The sequence below is a fragment of the Pseudopipra pipra genome, chromosome 20, assembly GCF_036250125.1.
Source record: "Pseudopipra pipra isolate bDixPip1 chromosome 20, bDixPip1.hap1, whole genome shotgun sequence".
Taxonomy (NCBI): domain Eukaryota; kingdom Metazoa; phylum Chordata; class Aves; order Passeriformes; family Pipridae; genus Pseudopipra; species Pseudopipra pipra.
Genome location: NC_087568.1, coordinates 9,774,151 through 9,792,921, shown reverse-complemented (window position 1 = coordinate 9,792,921; position 18,771 = coordinate 9,774,151). Strand labels below are relative to the sequence as shown.

The 18,771-nt window shown below is 54.2% G+C and overlaps 2 protein-coding genes across 4 annotated transcripts; one reads left to right on the top strand and one right to left on the bottom strand.

Moving 5' to 3' along the window:
- The first annotated feature begins 1,365 nt into the window (after positions 1 to 1,365).
- Positions 1,366 to 16,507, top strand: CIMIP2A (ciliary microtubule inner protein 2A). Of its 2 annotated transcripts, none has more exons than XM_064677234.1 (7): positions 1,366 to 1,502; positions 5,917 to 6,056; positions 9,781 to 10,097; positions 11,026 to 11,140; positions 12,244 to 12,338; positions 14,461 to 14,578; positions 16,345 to 16,507. In XM_064677234.1, the coding sequence occupies exons 1-7, from the start codon at positions 1,447 to 1,449 to the stop codon at positions 16,431 to 16,433; spliced, it is 930 nt and encodes a 309-aa protein (XP_064533304.1). In that variant the 5' UTR covers positions 1,366 to 1,446; the 3' UTR covers positions 16,434 to 16,507. The 2 variants fall into 2 exon arrangements, with proteins under 2 accessions (XP_064533304.1, XP_064533303.1); XM_064677233.1 differs by having other exon boundaries at positions 5,917 to 6,086.
- TUBB4B (tubulin beta 4B class IVb) lies at positions 16,422 to 18,601 on the bottom strand. 2 transcript variants are annotated; one of them, XM_064677222.1, is made up of 4 exons: positions 18,454 to 18,601; positions 18,243 to 18,351; positions 18,045 to 18,155; positions 16,422 to 17,632 (listed from the first exon to the last, which is right to left on the bottom strand). In XM_064677222.1, exons 1-4 carry the CDS (start codon positions 18,508 to 18,510, stop codon positions 16,572 to 16,574), a joined length of 1,338 nt encoding a protein of 445 aa, XP_064533292.1. In that variant the 5' UTR covers positions 18,511 to 18,601; the 3' UTR covers positions 16,422 to 16,571. The 2 variants fall into 2 exon arrangements, with proteins under 2 accessions (XP_064533292.1, XP_064533291.1); XM_064677221.1 differs by having other exon boundaries at positions 18,045 to 18,351.
- Between the last annotated feature and the right edge of the window lie 170 nt (positions 18,602 to 18,771).

Genomic DNA, 18,771 nt, shown 5'->3' with positions numbered 1-18,771 from the left:
CCCCTGATCAGAGCTCAGGTACTTGGCCAAACTCAAATACATCTTATAAAGGCTGGAAATACCAGATCTCTCAGTTTAGGCACCCAAAGACAAGAGTCAAACAGCATTTTGATACCTTCAGCTACAATTTTGGGGGGAATTGAGGCACTTAACAGGTGAGAACAACCCTCCAATATTCAACAGGTTGCCCAGAGAGGTGGCAGATATCCTGTCCCTGGAAGTGTTCAAGGTCAAGTTGGACAAGACTCTGAGCAGCCTGATCCAGTGGAAGGTGTCTGTGCTCACTGCAGGGGGGGTTGGACTAGATGGGCTTTAAAGGTCCCTTCCGACCCAAACTATTCATTGATTCTATGATTTAATGATTCTGTGGTTTCTGGTAGCTTTGAAACCTTAAAGGGATTCTGCAGCCACATGGCCAAGCTCTCCAAGGCCATGGGGAACTTTGGCAGTGAGTGAGGCTGGTGACTGGTATTGGCGTTGGTGGAAACAATGCTGGTGCCAACAGGTATGGGGGGATCTTTGACATGAGAACATTTGGGGCCCAGTTACTGTGGAAAGCCAGGAAAGCTGGGGAGGGGGGGGCTTTTTTGCAGGGGCAGGTGGTGGTGGTGGGGGCAGGTTTAGATCAGATATTGGGAATAAATTGTTCCCTGTGAGGGTGGGGAGGCCCTGGCACAGGTTGCCCAGAGAAGCTGTGGCTGCCCCATCCCTGGAAGTGTCCAAGGCCAAGTTGGATGGGGCTTGGAGCAACCTGGGCTGGTGGAAGGTGTCCCTGCCTGTGGCTGGGTAGTTAAAACAAGATGTTTTTTATGCTCCCTTCCAAGCCATTGTAGGGTTCTGGGCTGTTCAGTGAACAGGAGCCCCGTGTTCTTCAGGTGAAGGGGGAGAAACCCAGCACACACCAGACAACGTGACCATACAACACTGGGACTGGAACAGCCTTTATCCTGCATGGAACTGGCAGGGAAGGATCACATCCTCCAACAGCCAGACCTGGGAGGGCACTGAAGAGCAGGGAGAGGAGGGTTGAGCCTCCCCCTGAATCCCTGAACTGGTGCCTGGAGGTTTCTGTGGTGGGAGCACCTGCAGCAGGAGCTGTGGGCAGTGCTGGCCTGGCCAGGCAGGCACAGCCAGGCTCTCCTGGGTCCGTGCTGGCCATGAACCACACCATGGACACGGATCTGTGCTGGGGCTGCTTACAGGGAACATCTGGCCCCACTGGCCCCAGGGCTCTGAGCCCTCAGGACACCTGAGAAGCACCATGAAACCGCTGCGCTCATCCAGAGCTTCCAGGTGGGGGAACAAGGAGCTGTGTCCAGGAGAACCTGAGGAGTTCTGTGCTGCAGATGGAGCTCTGTCAGGTGCTGACATCACAGAGATTCCCCTGGAGACCACGTCAGGCTGTGTCTCCTTCCCCCCTCCACCACCACCAGACGTAACATCACCATGGCAGCCTCCAGGGGGAACAACATCTTCCCCAGAAACCCCTATTACCTCCCTGGGTAAGTGCTGAAGTTCATCCAAAAGGTCCATTTCTGATGCAAATAGCTCTGGTTGGGATCATGTAGTATTTATGACTCATGATGTTTTGGGGTTTTTTTTAAAGACACTATTAAATATTCCATGTAACAGTGCTCTGAAGGAGACAGAGCTCCAGGAGAAGCAGCACCTTCCAGCAGGGTAGAACTGCAGACCATGGCAAAGCACACTGAGGGCAAAGCCAAAATTTTTCTTTTCCCCTCCTTTTTTTTTTTTCTGTTTCTTTTAAGCTGCCAGATGTTACCAGAGCTACTGTGCAGGGTTTGGCTTCTGAACTGTCATAATTTTTGCACCAAGGATTTTTGAAAGTCTCCTTTGAGTAAATAGTTACACAGACATGACACTCTCTGGTCAATGGGCTGGGCCACAGTCCTGCTGGCAGGTCTGGAATGAGTCAGGGACTGTGGATGCTGGTGGTCTGGTCCAGAGGTAGTAGGATTTCTTTCCAAAGGTGTTTGTGACATTCTCCTCTAAAGGCTTGGAGAGAAGAAACCAAGCTGCCAAGGGTAAGAGGGAATGAGTTACAGGGGAGGAGGTAGGACAGGAGTGGCAGGAATAAGGGATTGGCTTCACTGGGAACAGAGAAGTTGTGTTTGGGGTCCTGTGGTCTGTGAGACTTGTGAATGGGTTGGAAAGGGCTGGATGGCCCCTGAGGAAAACCAGCTGCTGTTGACACAAAATCACTCAGATTAGCCCAGCCTGAGGTGAGCTGGTGCCTGACCAGGCTGCGAGCCCTGGCACAGGGAATGCCAGCCCTGTCCCCTGGGTGCAGGGCAGGTATGGGCAGGAGGCAGATCCTGAGCCACTGATAGAGGGTGGAGCACATTCCCTAAACTCTGCTCCTGCAGTGCTGATCCAATCAGTCCTTCCCATCACAGTGACATGCAGGATTTTTCCATTACTGATCTCTGTACCTTCCACGCTTACATAAGCTCTGGGGTTGGGGTTTTTTGGCATATTTTTGCATTGCTGTGGCCATCTGATGTGATTTTCTGTGTGTGCTGTCAAAGCCCTGTGCTGGCAGGGAAAGAGGAGGAGCAGCAAGGAGGGGGCTGTGGCTGGGCTCGCACCCCCAAAAGCCTCAAGCCCTTCCCTTGCCTGCAGCAGCTGCCCTGGGAGCAGCTCCAAGCCCAGCACAGACACAGCAGCTGGGGCTGCTCCTCTCCAGGGCTGACCCAGCCTCTGCAGGCAGGAGGAGCAGCCAAACTCTGCTGCTGCATTTCTTGGTGCTGTGCAGGCTCATGGCGTCCCCCCGAGCCCCTGTGGGTGCTGAGGGTGCTGCTTTGCATCTGCTTTGGGTGGCTGAGGGCAAGGAGGAGCTGCCTGGAGGGCACTGCCAGAGCCCAGCAGACAGTGCTCCCTGAACTGAGGTGCCAGCAGGAGGGGGGGAAGATGCTGTGTCACAGGTGTCACCAGTTGTGCCATGTGTGGTGAACCCACGAACACAATGAGGGAATCAGAGCAGGTTGTTGTCTCTTGGGTCAAGGGCCAGGTTCTGCACTGTGGCCACAACAACTCCTGGCAGCCCCACGGGCTGGGACAGAATGGCTGGAGAGCAGCCAGGCAGGAAGGGAGCTGGGAGTGTGGATGGACAGGAAGCTGAACAGGAGCCAGGGGGGCCCAGGTGGCCAAGAGGGCCAATGGATCCTGGCCTGGCTCAGGCACAGTGTGGCAGCAGGAGCAGGGAGGGGATTCTGCCCGTGCTGGGCACTGGGGAGGCCACCCCTGGAGTGCTGTGCCCAGCTCTGGCCCCTCAGCTCAGGAAGGACATGGAGGGGCTGGAGCAGGTCCAGAGAAGGGCAACGAGGCTGGGGAAGGGTGTGGAGCACAAGTGCTGTGAGGAGAGGCTGAGGGAGCTGGGGGGGCTCAGCCTGGACAGGAGGAGGCTCAGGGGAGACCTTCTCACTCTCTGCAACTCCCTGCCAGGAGGGGGGAGCCGGGGGGGGTCGGGCTCTGCTGCCAGGAACCAGCAGCAGGACAAGAGGGCACAGCCTGGAGCTGCCCCAGGGCAGGTTTAGGTTGGCCATTGGGCAGAAGTTGTTTGCAGAGAGAGGGATCAGCCCTTGGAATGGGCTGCCCAGGGAGGGGGTGGAGTCCCCGTCCCTGGAGGAGTTTGAGCAGAGCCTGGATGTGGCATCAGTGCCATGGGCTGGGTGACAAGGTGGGGTTGGGTCAAGGGTTGGACTCGATGATCTCAGAGGTCCTTCCCAACCCTGTTGATTCAATGATTCTATGAATGGTCACAGCAGGAGTTTGAAAATGCCAATGCTGTGCTCGAGAGCTTTGGGAAGCCTCTGCCCAACGAATGGGATGATTTGGGATGTTGGTGCACAGAGAAGGGGTCAGTCCATGAATCTTGGTGCACAGAGAAGGGGTCAGTCCATGAATCTTGGTGCACAGAGAAGGGGTCAGTCCATGAATCCTGAGCACAGCCCTGCCCACCCTGCCCACCCTGCCCTCGCTCTGCAGAGCTGGGAAGGGTTTGGAGCTGAGTGAGGATGGGCCCAGGGCCAAGGCTGGAGACCAGGGAGGCAGAGCAGGTTTGGGTGTCACAGTCTGGGGAGTGGTGATGGGAGAGATAGGGCTGAGCAAGAGAAAAGGGAAATGGGCTCAGCCTTGGGCCAGGGGGTGATTGCTGCTCTCCAGTGAGGCCTGAGAGCAGCCACTGCAGCTTGAACTGGCAAAATGGGGATCCCTCGGGGTCCTGCATCACAGTCCCCAGCACAGGGGCACAAACAGCCCTGCTGAGGTTGGTCTCTTCCCCAAACTTTTATCAGCAGCACTGTAATTCCCTCCCTGGCAGGTCCCTTCTCCGGGCACCCAGACTGACTCGCTGGGCTCCTCGGGTTACTCGTGTTTAATTGCTGGGCAATGGAATCTTCTCTCAGCCCAACAATTACTTTGTTCATGATCAGAATCCCTCCAGCCATCCTGTAATTACCCAGGCTGTGTCATTTGTGCTCTTGCTCAGCTTTATCATCCTGGTGCTGCTTCCCCATGCTGCAAGAACTTACTGGAAGTCCCTGGGGATGAGCCACCGAGCTGCTCCGGCGGCTGCTGGGGAGGGATCCCGCATGCAAAGTGGGAAAACCTGCCAAGTGTGAATGCACAGCTCTGCTCGCTGCTGCTTAAACTATTTGGAAGGGAAAGTACTTACTCATCATCTTATGATCCTCATGCATCATCTGGCTTTGTCCCCGGCTCCACGCCGGGCTCATTGACTGAATATTTCTGTCTGTCCATTGCAACTGGCAGCTCTGCCTTCCTTCAGTGGTGGAATAACATCACCATTAGGAAATCTGAGACTGGAGTAGCTGAAGTTTCTCGTGGTGACTCGGAGCAGAGCCAAAGCTCCAGCACCTGCCCTACCCTCAGCCACCCAAAGTCACACTGCCTGTCCCAGGGATGAGAGCAGAGAGGTAGCACAGAGATCCCAAAAAAAACAGAGCCAGATTTGTTCCTGGGGTTGAGCAGCTGCCTGCCCACCCCTGCCTCCCCCATGCCAGGCAGTGCCTGGGTGGGCCCATAAGCCTGGGACCGAGTGGAGAGGGGTGGAGGGTCCAAGCGAGGAATTCTTTTGCTTTTGAGTTTCAATATTGAACAAGGGACATTGGGAATTTCCCAGTTGCTCACTGTGTCAGAGCAGAGAGGCATTGCAAAGCTTAAACTGGGGCATGTTGAACTGGGAATGGTATCTTAGCTGGGAGTCTGTGGATGTCAGCACTGCCAAAGTGACCAGCCCAGGCCGTGCTCCCGCTGGGAGTTTTCCCATCCACAGATGCTGCCCCCTGAGCTCATCCCGTGCTCCTCCACAAACCAGAGCCTGTGCCTGCACATGCCTGGGAATCAATGAGCCAGTTTTCATGCTGCCACATGAAAACATGTGTGTGAAACCCAGACCCACCCTCCTGGCTTCATGTGGAACCACACGTGTCTCCTCAGCTCTCCCCTCGTGCTGCTGCTCCGGCGGCAGCAACTCATTCCCACTCAGGGGCACATCCTGTACAACCACCTTCCCTGGGCTCAGGTGCTCCCAGGTGATCCTGGACGTGGTGTTTCCAGCACACAAAAGCTCTGCAGGTTTGCACTGCCAGAGGGCAGGGTTAGGTGGGATATTGGGAAGAAATTCTTTACTCAGAGGGTGGGGAGGCCCTGGCACAGGTTGCCCAGAGAAGCTGTGGCTGCCCCATCCCTGGAAGTGTCCAAGGCCAGGTTGGACGGGGCTTGGAGCAACCTGGAAGGTGTCCCTGCCCATGGCAGGGGGGGTGGAATTGGATGGTGTTTAAGGTCCCTTCCAACTCAAACTGTGATTCCAAGTTTATCTCCCGGAGGGCACCTTCCATCCCGGTGACGGTTCTGTTCTGGTTTCCTCCCCAGCTACACGGGCTATGTCCCTCAGTACACCTACAGGTTTGGGAAAACCTACGGCAGAACCACCCACGATGTGCTGACAGACCCTGCCGTGGCCATGAGCCCCCGCTCCGTGCTGGCCCCGCTGCACAAGCTGAAAACTGTCAGTGAGTTCAGTTCCCTCCTTGGGCATCCAGGTGGGCAGAGCTCGGGTCTCCTCCCTGCACCAGGATGGGCCCTGCTGGTGGGCACAGGGTCAGTCACCTGCAGGGGGGTCTGTGCCCACCCTTGGTTGGCTCCTGGGTGAAATGGGACCTTTTCCTGGGAGCAGTGGTGGGGTAGGAGTGCAGGTGCCTGGAGGGCAGCACGGTGAGGGGCTGGAGCTCTCGGCCTCAGCTCCTGAGGGTGGGGATTGTCACGTTGGTGCCCAGTGGAGAGGAGAGTTTTAGTTCCCAGGTTATCTTTAGTTAGATGAAGACAAGTGATTTTATGCCTGTTTTATGAACTCACTCCCCGATTCTCCCAGATTCCTGTCGGGTTGGGTTAAACCCCACACAGCCTCTTGCTCACAAACCAAAACCAGGGCCCAGAGTAGCTACTACAGGGAAAATGACCTCTATCCCAGCCAAACCCAGCACAATTCCACAGGCTAAAATCCATCTTTCTGGGGAGGTTGACTCTCCTACCTCCAATCCTTTCCTGACTGGGGTTGATTTGGCTTCTTGCTGCTCCTCAGCTCAGCAGAAGGGCTCCTGTGCCTTCATTTCCCTCCTCTCCCTCTCTTTCCCTTCCCTTCTTCTCTAATGGGCCCCATCTCCTCCATCAGACACTGAGACATGCTCATGTAGATTCCCAGTGCTGGGAATTTGCAGGAATCTCCTACCAAGTCCCAGCCCTTTGGGGCAGTGTCTGGTCCCTGCTGAGCAGATCCAAAGCAGGGCACAGCCCTGCCATCCTGGTCAGCCCCTTGGGAGCACATTTGCCATGTCCCACCCCCTGTGGCTGAGCTGTAGCTGTTGTGGAGCCCTGGACAGTGGGACAGAGCCTTCTCCAGCCTGAACACAAGGATAACGTGCCCATGTGGGATCTGGGTCTTTATTTCCTCAGGGACAACCACACAAAGTGATGCTTTCCCATTTCCCACTGGGAATTCAAGCCATGTACCTTCTTCCAAACTTTTGGCCTCCCTGATTTCCAGGATCCAGGTCTCTACTACACAGGTGGTGTTCACAGCCTTCATTCCTGGACATTTAAATTTGCATTTCCTTGGACCAAAAGAGGGTTTGGATGGACCCAACCAACCAGCTGACCCAGTTGCCCTCTCTCATTATCCCACCCTTCTCCTGGTTCTCTCCTCAGCTGCAGCTCAGAGCTCACGTTTGCTGCTCCTTAGTGAGATGCTGGAGAACGTGGCCATGGGGAGCCACACCTTGCTGTGCTGGGAACTCCCCACCAACAGCTCCTGCTGTCACTGTGCCACCCCTTAAACCCTTCTCTGGTGCTGCCCTGGGTGTTTTCTGTGATGGAGATCAAAGGGCTCATGGCACTGCTGGGCCTGTGGTGGCCTTTGGCTAAGTTGGTCTCAGGACTTTTTCTCAAGGTCTGGTTTTGGTAAAGCCTCGTTGATGGGCACCAAGTACTTTGCTGGCTTCTGTCAGTTGAATCCCATGTTGTTTTCTGGCTGGAAGGGAGGTCAGGCTCTGCTCCTTGGGGATATTTTGCCTCTGGTGACAGTGACAGGACCCAGGGAATGGCTGGAGCTGTGCCAGGGCAGGGTCAGGTTGGATCTCAGGAAAAGGTTCTTCCCCCAGAGGGTGGTTGGCACTGACCAGGCTCCCCAGGGCAGTGGGCACGGCCCCAAGGCTGCCAGAGCTCCAGGAGGGTTTGGACAAGGCTCTGAGGGACAGGGTGGGATTGTTGGGGTGTCTGTGCAGGGCCAGGGGTTGGACTGGATGGTCCTTGTGGGTCCCTTCCAACTCAGGGCATTCTGTGATTCCATGACATCAGCCCTGGTTGTGCTGAGTTATCCATCATCTGTGCTGGCACTGAGGAGGTTGTGGCACAGGCAGGAACCTGACCTGAAAATGTGGATATTTACTCAAATCATATGCTCAGAGCTCTCCTGGCTTTTCATTTAGTGCCTCACTGTGCAGCCTTTCTGAATCAATCAGTTTGCAAAACCCAGGGTCATAAGAAGGAGCTCATGTGGATTTCTCAAGTACAAAACAATTTAAGCTTCCTTTTGCTTTGGTTTGTGGGAGGAAGGAGAGCAGATGCAACATTCTCATTAAGAATTAAGTAAGAAATAAGACAAGTTGTGCTTTAAAATTTGCACACTGGATTGAAAAATCGCTTTCATCAAGGAGTTTTCTTTATTTTGTTGCCAGCCTGGACACTTGATAATTCAGTTACATGGAGCATATTATACCTACTTCACAAAGTTATATACAGTATATACAATTTATCACACAATTATGGGCAGATTGTAAACCTAAATGCCCATCAGAAGTTTATACACTTGTGGAAAGGGGCAAATTTTGCTCTGCACTGTATTTCCCCAGAAATCATGGAATCATTCAGGTTGGAAAAGGCCTCTAAGATCGAGTTCAACCATTGACCCAGAACTGCAGACAAACTGAGTGTCTCCAGATGGAGCCTTTGCTGAAAGATGGAGCCTCATCCCTGGGGCTTTGCACTGGGATGCAGATGTCCTCCCAAGAGGAGGTCACAGGAAGGCTGTAATGACCAGAGGGTGGAAAAATAATGACCCATGAGCACAAAAATGGGAGGAATTTGGTTTGTTTTAAAAAGACAAGGCAGAGCTAGTAGCAGTTTTCCAGCAAGGAAATGGTGGTTGTGGGGTACAAGAGTGATCCTCCTCTGGAACCACTGAGGAATGGGCTTCCCTGCTGGCACAGAGCACAGGAAAGTGCCTGGGCTGGGGGCTCACACAGTCTGGGGCACCTGGGGAGCCACATCACAGGGGATTTTGAGGGAAAATCAGACAAAAGTTGCCAAGCCCAGCTGTCCCTGCACAGTGTGGATGGATCCACAGGGCTCTGTCCCTGGTTCAGAGTGGATATTTAGCATATGCTGGATGTAGGATAAGTCTTTTATGCCAGTGTTACAGCAGAGCCTTTCCTTGATGAGCAGCAATGATGCCAGTGCCAGAGTTCCTCAGTGTTTGGGGTGAGCTGATGCAGCCACAGGGAGTTAAGGATACAGGATATTTTTTTTTCACAGAATCATAGAGTATCCTGAGCTGGAAGGGACCCACAAGGATCATCCAGTCCTGCCCAGACACCCCAGCAATCCCACCCTGGCCCTCAGAGCGTTGTCTAAACCCTCCTGGAGCTCTGGCAGCCTTGGGGCTGTGCCCACTGCCCTGGGGAGCCTGGGCAGTGCCAACCACCCTCTGGGGGAAGAACCTTTTCCTAATATCCAGCCTCAACCTCTCCTGACACAGCTCCAGCCATTCCTGGAGTGCTGTGACTGGTCTTAATGAATGTCCTGTACAGGGATTGAACCCACAGCCTTGGTGTTATTAGCACCATGCTCTGACCAGCTGAGCTCTTCTCCCCTTCCTCCTGCCTTGGCTGGTATTTTACAGTTTAGGTGACACTTAGGAACAAAGTTAAGTCATTTGACTTGTATTTGTGCAGGTTTTCTCTGCAGGTTTCCCTGGTGGAGCTGATGGCACTCACAGCCTGTGGGACGTGCAGGGAGTGGACTCTCTGATCCTTTTAATCCCTTCCAACTCGAGCTACTCTATGATTCCACGCTGTTCAATCTCAGCTTCCTTTCCTTTCCTGCAGAGGGGCGTGGGGGGGTCCAAACGATGGGAATCCCACCCTGGGCCACTCCTTCCTCCTGACTCTGTCTGTCCCACAGGCTACTCTCCCTATGATGCTGCAGCAACCTCTCCCGAGCTGCTCCTCGGGCCCAGGCCCACGCTGCCGGGGCCGGGGCGGGCGCAGGACGAGCCCATGATGCTGCACATGAACCCCGCGCACTGGGAGCGCCCCGCGGACACGGGCGCGCCCGGCACACACCAGACCTGGCCCAACCAGTGGGGCCCGGGGGGGCTCTCCCTGCACCCCGCGGCCGAGGAGAGGGAGAAGCAGCTGTCCGAGGTCCCCTTGTCCTGCTGCCAGGGAAAAGGGCCCGGAGCCGGGGAGCTCTGCGGGCCCTGCGCGGAGAGCAGGGCGGTGAGTGGGGAGGGACGGGGGGTCGGGGGCTGGTGGGCACGGGGGGATCTCCTCGGTGCAGGGGCGTGAGGGTGGAATCTCATGTGGATGTGGATGGCAAGGGCGAGGGCGGAAGGTCTGGAATGCTGTGCAGAGGAAGGTCAGACACACCAGTGTTTCCAGCAGTGGCAAATCTACTGCATCTTCTGGAAGCTGTTTTAATAGTTAGTTGTGATTCCTGACCAAAAAGGCTTCTCATTTGGTTGGGCTTAGCTTCAGTCCCAGTCACTAGATCCTGCTGGGCTGAGCAGCCAGGCTTTGGGTGCCCTTGGAGCTCTGATTCCACCCTCCTCCTGCCCCTGAAAAGAGAGCACTCCCAGCACCTTTGGTTCCGTGCCGGGTTTCTGACCCCGTAACTGCCCCGACCATCGTTACCCCTCATTTAAACACAGGTTCTGGGATCTGCCTGTGGAGCTGGGGCTGTTGAGCCTCCCACAGCTGGTGTCACTCTGGACCAACGTGCTTGTGCCTTGCGTTCCCTCCCAAGCCACTGACAGCATCTGTCACGTTCCAGCAGCCGTGGCTCTGCAAATCCTCTGAAGGCAGAGATTAGAGGTTTGACGTATGGAGTCAAAAGCTGGCTTGGATATAAATCCCAAGAAGGGGTATTCCTGCTCCTTGCCCTCAGAAACAGATTTGCAGATGAGTTGACGCCCAAAGCTCCCCTTGATCTCCATGGGGATTTTGCAAAGGTCTCTTCAAGATCTACTGCTTGCTCATCCAGTAATTTGACTTTACCAGAAATCCTTGGAATAGCTCTGAATATGAAGCTGGGAAGAACTGGAAATGGCAGTTGCCATTCCCAGGCTCTGGCAGAGATTTAAGCAATGGAGCCAAGGGAAGAAGCGAGTTTTACTGGTGTTTATTTTATTTTTCCTATATTAAACAGCTTGAAACTGGAGGCTTCACGCTGCCAGGAGGGGCTGAAATCCCGTATGAGGAGCAAGAAGATCCATTGCCAGTACTGCCTGTTCCAAATGCCATCCGACAGAAAGTCATTTTAGGTAAAAGAGAGGGGGGTCATGTGCAGCACAAGGCCACCTCAGAAGAAATCAGGTCACCCTTTCTCCCCCATGGGGAAACCTCAGAGGCACTGGCCAGTTGCTCCAGCTCCTTTGAACACTTTGGGATGGAGATGCCCCCGCTCCTCTCCATGCAGGGGCGTTTCTTTGGGATGCTGTCACCCCTGTGGGTGTGATGCTGAGAGCCAGTGGACAGGTGGAAGGGATTCAGGAGCCACCTCAGCTCCCTGCAGGCTCCAGAAAGTGAGGAGAGATGGGCTGTGGACCCTGTCCCACCCCAGTGGCTCTGAGCATCTCTTCCCACTGAGGCAGTTATTCCTCTCCCTGAAATAAGGTGTTTTTCTGATCCCCAAATCCACCCACAGTGGTGTGTGGCTCCACCATAAAGGTATGAACCCTGTCCTACAAGGTTTATACTTGCTCTGGAAGAAGGTTCCTGTGCAGCAGAAGAACTGTTATGGGTGTTGGACTGAGCTCCCCCTCGAGGGCCCAACACCAGTGGGTGGGATATTTCACTCCACAGGAATACAGGGATCACAATATTTCAGTTAAAATGAGGGAACATCCATGCCTTAAGATGCAGAAGACAAATTTCCCCTCTCCAAAGCATTCCTTTGGAAAGAGGGAGCTTTGGATGCTTTAAGGTTCTACCTCTCTGTGTTTTATGTAATTTTAGACTTTATTAAGTTTCTGTCCTGGAAATGTGTTGGATGGGCAGAGCAGATGAGGAGGAAAGGTTGGACACCTGGTTGTTAATGCCTGAATGTGTATTAAACTGGGAAAGAACGTGAAAGAGCTGTTGATGTAAAGAAAGACTGTAAGAAAATGGTTCTTCCATACTCATGGAGACCAACAAAAATCAGTTCAGCCCATTGTGCTTTCCTTGGGAATCATAAGAAAAAAACTCTTTCAGAGAAGATGCTTCAGGAGTAAGAGTTAATTTTAAATTTAAATAGATTAAATTTTCCTTCATATTCTCTGAGGTTTTATATTCATCCCAGGCTCCTCCACTTCCAGACTGGGTGATCTTTAAATGATATGTGTGTTCTCAAGCAGAAAATGTTCTCTCTTGCCTTCATCCCAAGGCTACACCGGATTCATCCCCTGCTTCACCAACAATCTTGGTCTGACCTACATCCCAGGTGTGAGGAAGGCAATGAAGGAATTTGACAACTACCAGGTAAATCACATATTGCTGAAATAAGAATGTGCACAGTGTTGGTGCTGATCCACCTGAATTTTCAGTGGTAGGATCAGAAGTGGGTTATAAGTACAAATCAAACTGTTGGGTAATGCTGAAAAAAACACGAGTGATTAAATTCTGTAACTTGTTTCCTTGGGACATTAAGGGAGGATAAACGAGTTCATGAAAGGATTAAGCAAATCTACTGAGGGCTGGGTCAAAGGTGGCTGTTAAAAATGTTGCTCTGAGTGCAGAAATACAGGATGCAACTCTCTGCACTTCCCTTATGGAATATATCTTCTCCATCTGGATGGCAGTGCTGGAATGGCTTCCTGTGCTGCTTGGGTGAATGTGTCTCCCTTTTAATTGGTTGTAAGGCTTTTTCCTTTACTAACATCATTTGTCTTAAAGGGATCTAGATCTTCTTTCTCCTCCTTTTTTGGGGAGAAATATCCCTACTGGAAAAGTGTGTTGTAAGAGCTCCCTTACGATGCCACATAATCCTCCCGCACGGGAAAATGAGATCCCTCCCACAGCAGTTAATAGCTTGTATTTCAAAGCACATCCCTTCCTGCCCCCGGAATGCAGGGAGATCCCTCGGGATGCAGGGAGATCCCTGGGATGCAGGGAGATCCCTCGGGATGCAGGGAGATCCCTGGGATGCAGAGAGATCCCTGGGATGCAGGGAGATCCCCGGGATGCAGGGAGATCCCCGGGATGCAGAGAGATCCCTGGGATGCAGGGAGATCGCTGGGATGCAGGGAGATCGCTGGGATGCAGGGAGATCCCTGGGATGCAGAGATCCCCCGGGATGCAGGGAGATCCCCGGGATGCAGGGAGATCGCTGGGATGCAGGGAGATCCCTGGGATGCAGGGAGATCCCTCGGGATGCAGGGACAACCCTGGGATGCAGGGAGATCGCTGGGATGCAGGGAGATCCCTGGGATGCAGCAGCCTCGCTGGTCCAGCCCCGGTGAGCGCCTATGAGCTCACTGAGAGCAGGCTACGACATTCCAGCCCTTCCTGCTCCCCGGGAGCCGCTGTCATGCCTCTGATGTAGGAAAAACATCCAAGATTGAGCATCCCCAGCTCAGAGAAATCAGCTGGGAAGAAATGAGTCAGGGAGCTGAGCACGTCGTGCTTTGGCCGAGATGTGTTTCCCCGCTCTGGCTTCCTTCTCCTTCCCTGCTGCCGTGAACAGGGACTGGAATGGAGCGCACAGAACCAACCCCGGCATCACCCAAACTAAACGTGCTGCTTGCAGAGCCTTTCTGCCCCTTTGCTGCCGTGCAGTAAATCAGGGAGGGAGGTGTCAGGATCCGGCGCAATCCAGGCTGGCTCAGCAGCACCGAGGGAACAGGCACGCAAAGGAGAGAGAATCACACCGCAATTCCATCTAAGATGGCTTCTGACTTCAAGCCACTAATCTTCTGCCCTAAATCTCTGTTGCCCTAGGTTACGTGCGGGGCTGGATCGATCACCGCTCCCTGCCTGCACCCGGCAATAATAGCCACAAAGGGCTGCCTGGCCCCACGGTGTGACCCCCCCTCCGAGGGGGTGGCACAGCTCCAGGGACACCTTTGGGGGGCTGTGACACCCACCCCCCTGCCCAGCCCCTCGGAGGGCAGGGACTCTCCCAGGAGATGATTTACACTCTCCCTTCTTATGCTCCCTAAGCCTTCCTGTTCCTCCCGGCCTGGGAATTACAGGCTAATTGCTGTTTGTGGGACTCGTGGGTCAAACCCAGCACAGGTGTGCCCAGCTCCAGCAGGAACTGCTGGCTCACAGCAAAGCACCAGGCATTTAGGACTTGGGGATGATGCCCAAGGTCAGCAGAGATCCTTAGGACTTGGACTTGCTGGGCCAGGACTCGCTCTGGGCACTGCCAGAGGCTGCTGCCAACACCTGCCAGGAGAAAAACTTATGGAGTGGAAAAGGGGAGATTTCAATCTGGCTTTTAATTATAAAAAAAGCAGGGTTGGAAAGAGAATTGCTTTATGTTGGCTTAAATATTTTATGTAATGTAGAGTCAAAGCACATGACTTCGGTAAAAATAGTACTTTTTAAAATAAACCGTTTCATGTTGTTGTGGGTTTTTTTTTTTCCTTTTCTTTTCCAGCTTTTGAAGAAAAATCCACCTTTCACCTTGGGCATGAGATTTCCCCTGACACACTGGCCAGACACCAAAATCTACAACAGTGGTGGACTGAAACCTGCCTACACGGGCTTTGTGCCACGTAAGTTCATCAGCTGAGTGAGAAGTGAAAGTCACCAATATTAATTACTGTGCTAAGTAATGCTGTTATTAGCTGGGGTGGAATGGAAGTGAACAGTTGCTGAAATGTTCCACACAGGTAGTAGTTTTGGTTTTTTTTCTGGAGCTGTGCTTGCTGTGGTAGAGCCCAGAATTCCCACTGCCAGGCTCACCAGGGCACAGTTCCAGCCACCACCCCCTTATTGAGGCAGGAGAGACTCAGTGACGCCCCACTGGTCACATGTCAGGGAAAGGATTCTGTTCTGAAAAGCTTTAAGTCTGATAAAAAGCAAAAGGTAGATGATACAAAGGGGTTGAGATGGCATAAAAAGTGTGGGAAATGGGACCGGCCATCAGGACATGTGCCTGCCTGAGCCTTGTCAGGTCTTGGTGCTGCCTAAAAGGAGAGGTCTGGAGGAATTTTGTGTGTAAAGGGAAAGTACCAGGCTAAAATCTCAACAAATCAGCAGCTAATACATTGCTGCGTTTGGTCACAGCTCACTAATGTGGGTGGGAAATCAGGGAGAACCAAACCCATGGCTTGTCCTTACTGCAGTGCAGAGGGAAAATAATAAAATAGATAAAATGTGGAAGAATTGAAAGCAGAGTAGGAAAATCATCCTGGCAGGGCTGGGCTGTGGCTGATGGAGAGGCTGAGGCAGTGAGTGTGGCTTTAGTGAGACTTGCAACAGGACCTGGGAAAGCCAGGCAGGAAAATCCCAGCTGGACACCCTGCCAGCCAGGGAGCAAGAAAAACCCACCCTAAAATCAAGGGCAAAAATAACTCCTCAGTGTTAATTCAGGCTTTAGGGATCTGTTGCCATCTTTCCCCCTACAGCCTGTTCTGTGCAGGTCTGACATTCCCACTTCCCTGCCCCAGGAGCCACCGGAGTCAGCACAGTTTTAACTGCTCCAACCAGTCTGGCTCTGGGTGGAGAAAATTAATTAAAGCAGAAAACCTTTAAACCAAAGCAGTTATGATTTAGAACCCTGACCAGAATTTCTCCATCAGGGAAGCAGCCTGTTCCCTCCTGTCCAGCTTTGTCACTTCAGGTGACACTGAGCACGTTTTTTCCACAGTAAAAATGTGCTGTGTTAATACAGGGTTTCCATGAGACAAACCAATGTCACTGTCAGGTGTTCAGCTCACCCCAAAAGCAGAGGCTGCACCAACACCTGATTTAATTTCAAAATCCCTACAGTGATTTAAGGGCAACTGCAGCAGTGCTGCGTGCACTGAGTGCACAGGACAGCTCTGGTGTCACCTGTCCCCAGCAGTAGGTGCCACCCAGCCTGTCACAGCTGTCCCCAGCACTCCTGGGCCAGGCCACAGCTCCCTGCTGGGTTTGTAGAGCTGAGGAGCTGCTGTGGATCAGCTGGATCAGCTCAGCCGGTGCCAGGGACACCCTCAGTGCTGTGGCACTCGCTGGCACCATTTCATGCCCAGGCAGCTCAAACCTGCAGTGGCCCCTTCGTGCCCAGCCCAGCAGCTGCTCAGCCCCTGCCCTGCCAGGCTGCACAGGCCATGGGCAGGGACCTAAATTTAGATACAGCTTGGAGCCAATTCCACCCTCTGTGTCAGCATGTCCCCCCTCCAGCAGTACCTGATCACAAGGAATACCAGGGAATTTCTCCAGTTCCCACAGCAGGGCTGTCACCATGCCAGTGACACAGCACCTGGCTGAGGGCAGCAGAGCAGGGGCGTTGCCGTGGAGTGCTCATGCCAAGTCCGCCGTGTTCCTTTTCCAGACCTCCGGGACTTGTACTCGCTCACCTACGGGAACGGCACGCGGGAAGCTTACCGGAAAGAACAGAGGAGACGGGGCTTTGCACTGTGAAAACTGCTTTAATGGTGCCTGTACAGCATTGGGAGTGACTCGGAAACAGCAATAATAACACAACACGAACAGAACCTTTGAATGAGAGAGAGTTCATACAACTTTAAACAAAATTTACAGGTGTTCAACTGCATAGCTTTACTCTGCCTCCTCCTCAGCCTCCTCCTCAAACTCCCCCTCCTCCTCGGCCGTGGCATCCTGGTACTGCTGGTACTCGGACACCAGGTCGTTCATGTTGCTCTCAGCCTCTGTGAACTCCATCTCGTCCATGCCCTCGCCCGTGTACCAGTGCAGGAAGGCCTTTCTGCGGAACATCGCAGTGAACTGCTCAGAAATGCGTTTGAACAGCTCCTGGATGGCCGTGCTGTTGCCAATGAAGGTGGCAGACATTTTGAGGCCGCGAGGTGGAATGTCACAGACCGCTGTCTTAACGTTATTGGGGATCCACTCAACAAAATAGCTGCTATTTTTGTTCTGAACGTTGAGCATCTGCTCGTCCACCTCTTTCATGGACATGCGGCCCCTAAAGACGGCAGCCACCGTCAGATAGCGGCCGTGACGCGGGTCACACGCTGCCATCATGTTCTTGGCATCGAACATCTGCTGGGTGAGCTCTGGCACGGTGAGAGCCCGGTACTGCTGGCTCCCACGGCTCGTGAGCGGGGCAAAACCGGGCATGAAAAAGTGCAGGCGAGGGAAGGGGACCATGTTCACCGCCAGCTTCCGCAGGTCAGCGTTGAGCTGGCCCGGGAACCGCAGGCAGGTGGTGACACCGCTCATGGTGGCCGACACGAGGTGGTTCAGGTCCCCGTAGGTGGGGGTCGTTAACTTCAGCGTTCTGAAGCAGATGTCGTACAGCGCCTCGTTATCGATACAGTACGTCTCGTCCGTGTTCTCCACCAGCTGGTGCACCGAGAGCGTGGCGTTGTAGGGCTCTACCACCGTATCTGACACTTTAGGGGAGGGCACCACACTGAAAGTATTCATAATTCGGTCTGGGTACTCCTCACGGATTTTGCTGATGAGAAGGGTACCCATGCCAGAGCCTGTGCCACCACCCAGGGAGTGAGTAAGCTGAAAGCCCTGCAGACAATCGCAGCTTTCTGCCTCCTTCCTTACAACATCTAACACAGAATCGACTAATTCAGCACCTTCCGTATAATGGCCCTTTGCCCAGTTGTTTCCTGCTCCGCTCTGACCTGGAAAAGAGCCATTTTCGTATTAGATTACGGTCACTGCTTCCTGCTTATTGCTTGCAAGCAAAGCTTAAGAGCATCAGGCTCCACGAAAAAGCTTTCATCTTATCGAGCGCAAGGGCTGTGGTTTCACACAGGCACCTCTGCAGTGGCTCGGCAGACACAGGCAAAACATTAATTATCAATGATACAGCAGCCACTCCATTTCTCCCGGTGTGGCAAGGGAGGCGGTAGCAAGAATGAGAAAGAGCAACGACCTCTGGTGCCGCCTGGGAGCTGCTCCCAGCCGCAATCCCGGTGCTCCACGCCAGGATAAGCCCCGCGGGGCCGGTCCCTCGGAGCATGTGCGGCGGGGCAGCCCCGCAGTGCCCGGCCCTGCCCCACCCCGCGGCTCCTCCCGCCCCCGCGCACTCACCGAACACGAAGTTATCTGGCCTGAATATCTGCCCGAAGGGCCCGGAACGCACCGAGTCCATGGTGCCGGGCTCCAGGTCCACCAGCACGGCGCGGGGCACGTACTTGCCGCCTGCGAACACAGCGAGAGCCGTCACTGCGGCGCCGGGGGGCGCGGGGAGCCCGGGGGGGGGGCGGCTCGGGAGGGGCCCGGCCCTACCTGTGGCCTCGTTGTAGTAGACATTGATGCGCTCCAGCTGCAGGTCGCTGTCCCCGTGGTAGGTGCCGGTGGGGTCGATGCCGTGCTCGTCGCTGATCACCTCCCAGAACTGCCGGAGAGAAGCGCGTCAGGGGTGGCCGCGCCGGGCCAGCCGCGCCCCTCTCGCCCCCCTCCTTCCCTCCCCCCCGAAGCCCCTTCTCCCCGCCCGGACCTTGGCACCGATCTGGTTGCCGCACTGCCCGGCCTGCAGGTGCACGATCTCCCTCATGATGGCGGCTGCTACGAGCGCTCACACAGACCCCAACCTTCCCCCAACCGACTCTGGCTGCGTGAGGCAACCGCCAGCCCTTATATAGCAGCGGAATGCGCGCGCAGCCGCCTTTTTCCCGCCCAGGAGTCCACGCGCAGCAACGATTGGCTGCTTATAACGAGGCTCCACAAGCGAGACGATCCAGTTGGCCGCGTGGCTGTCACTCAAGCCGTTGGCTCCCGTTGGCCCCGCCCCGCTGTCTGTTGGCTGTGCTGTGAG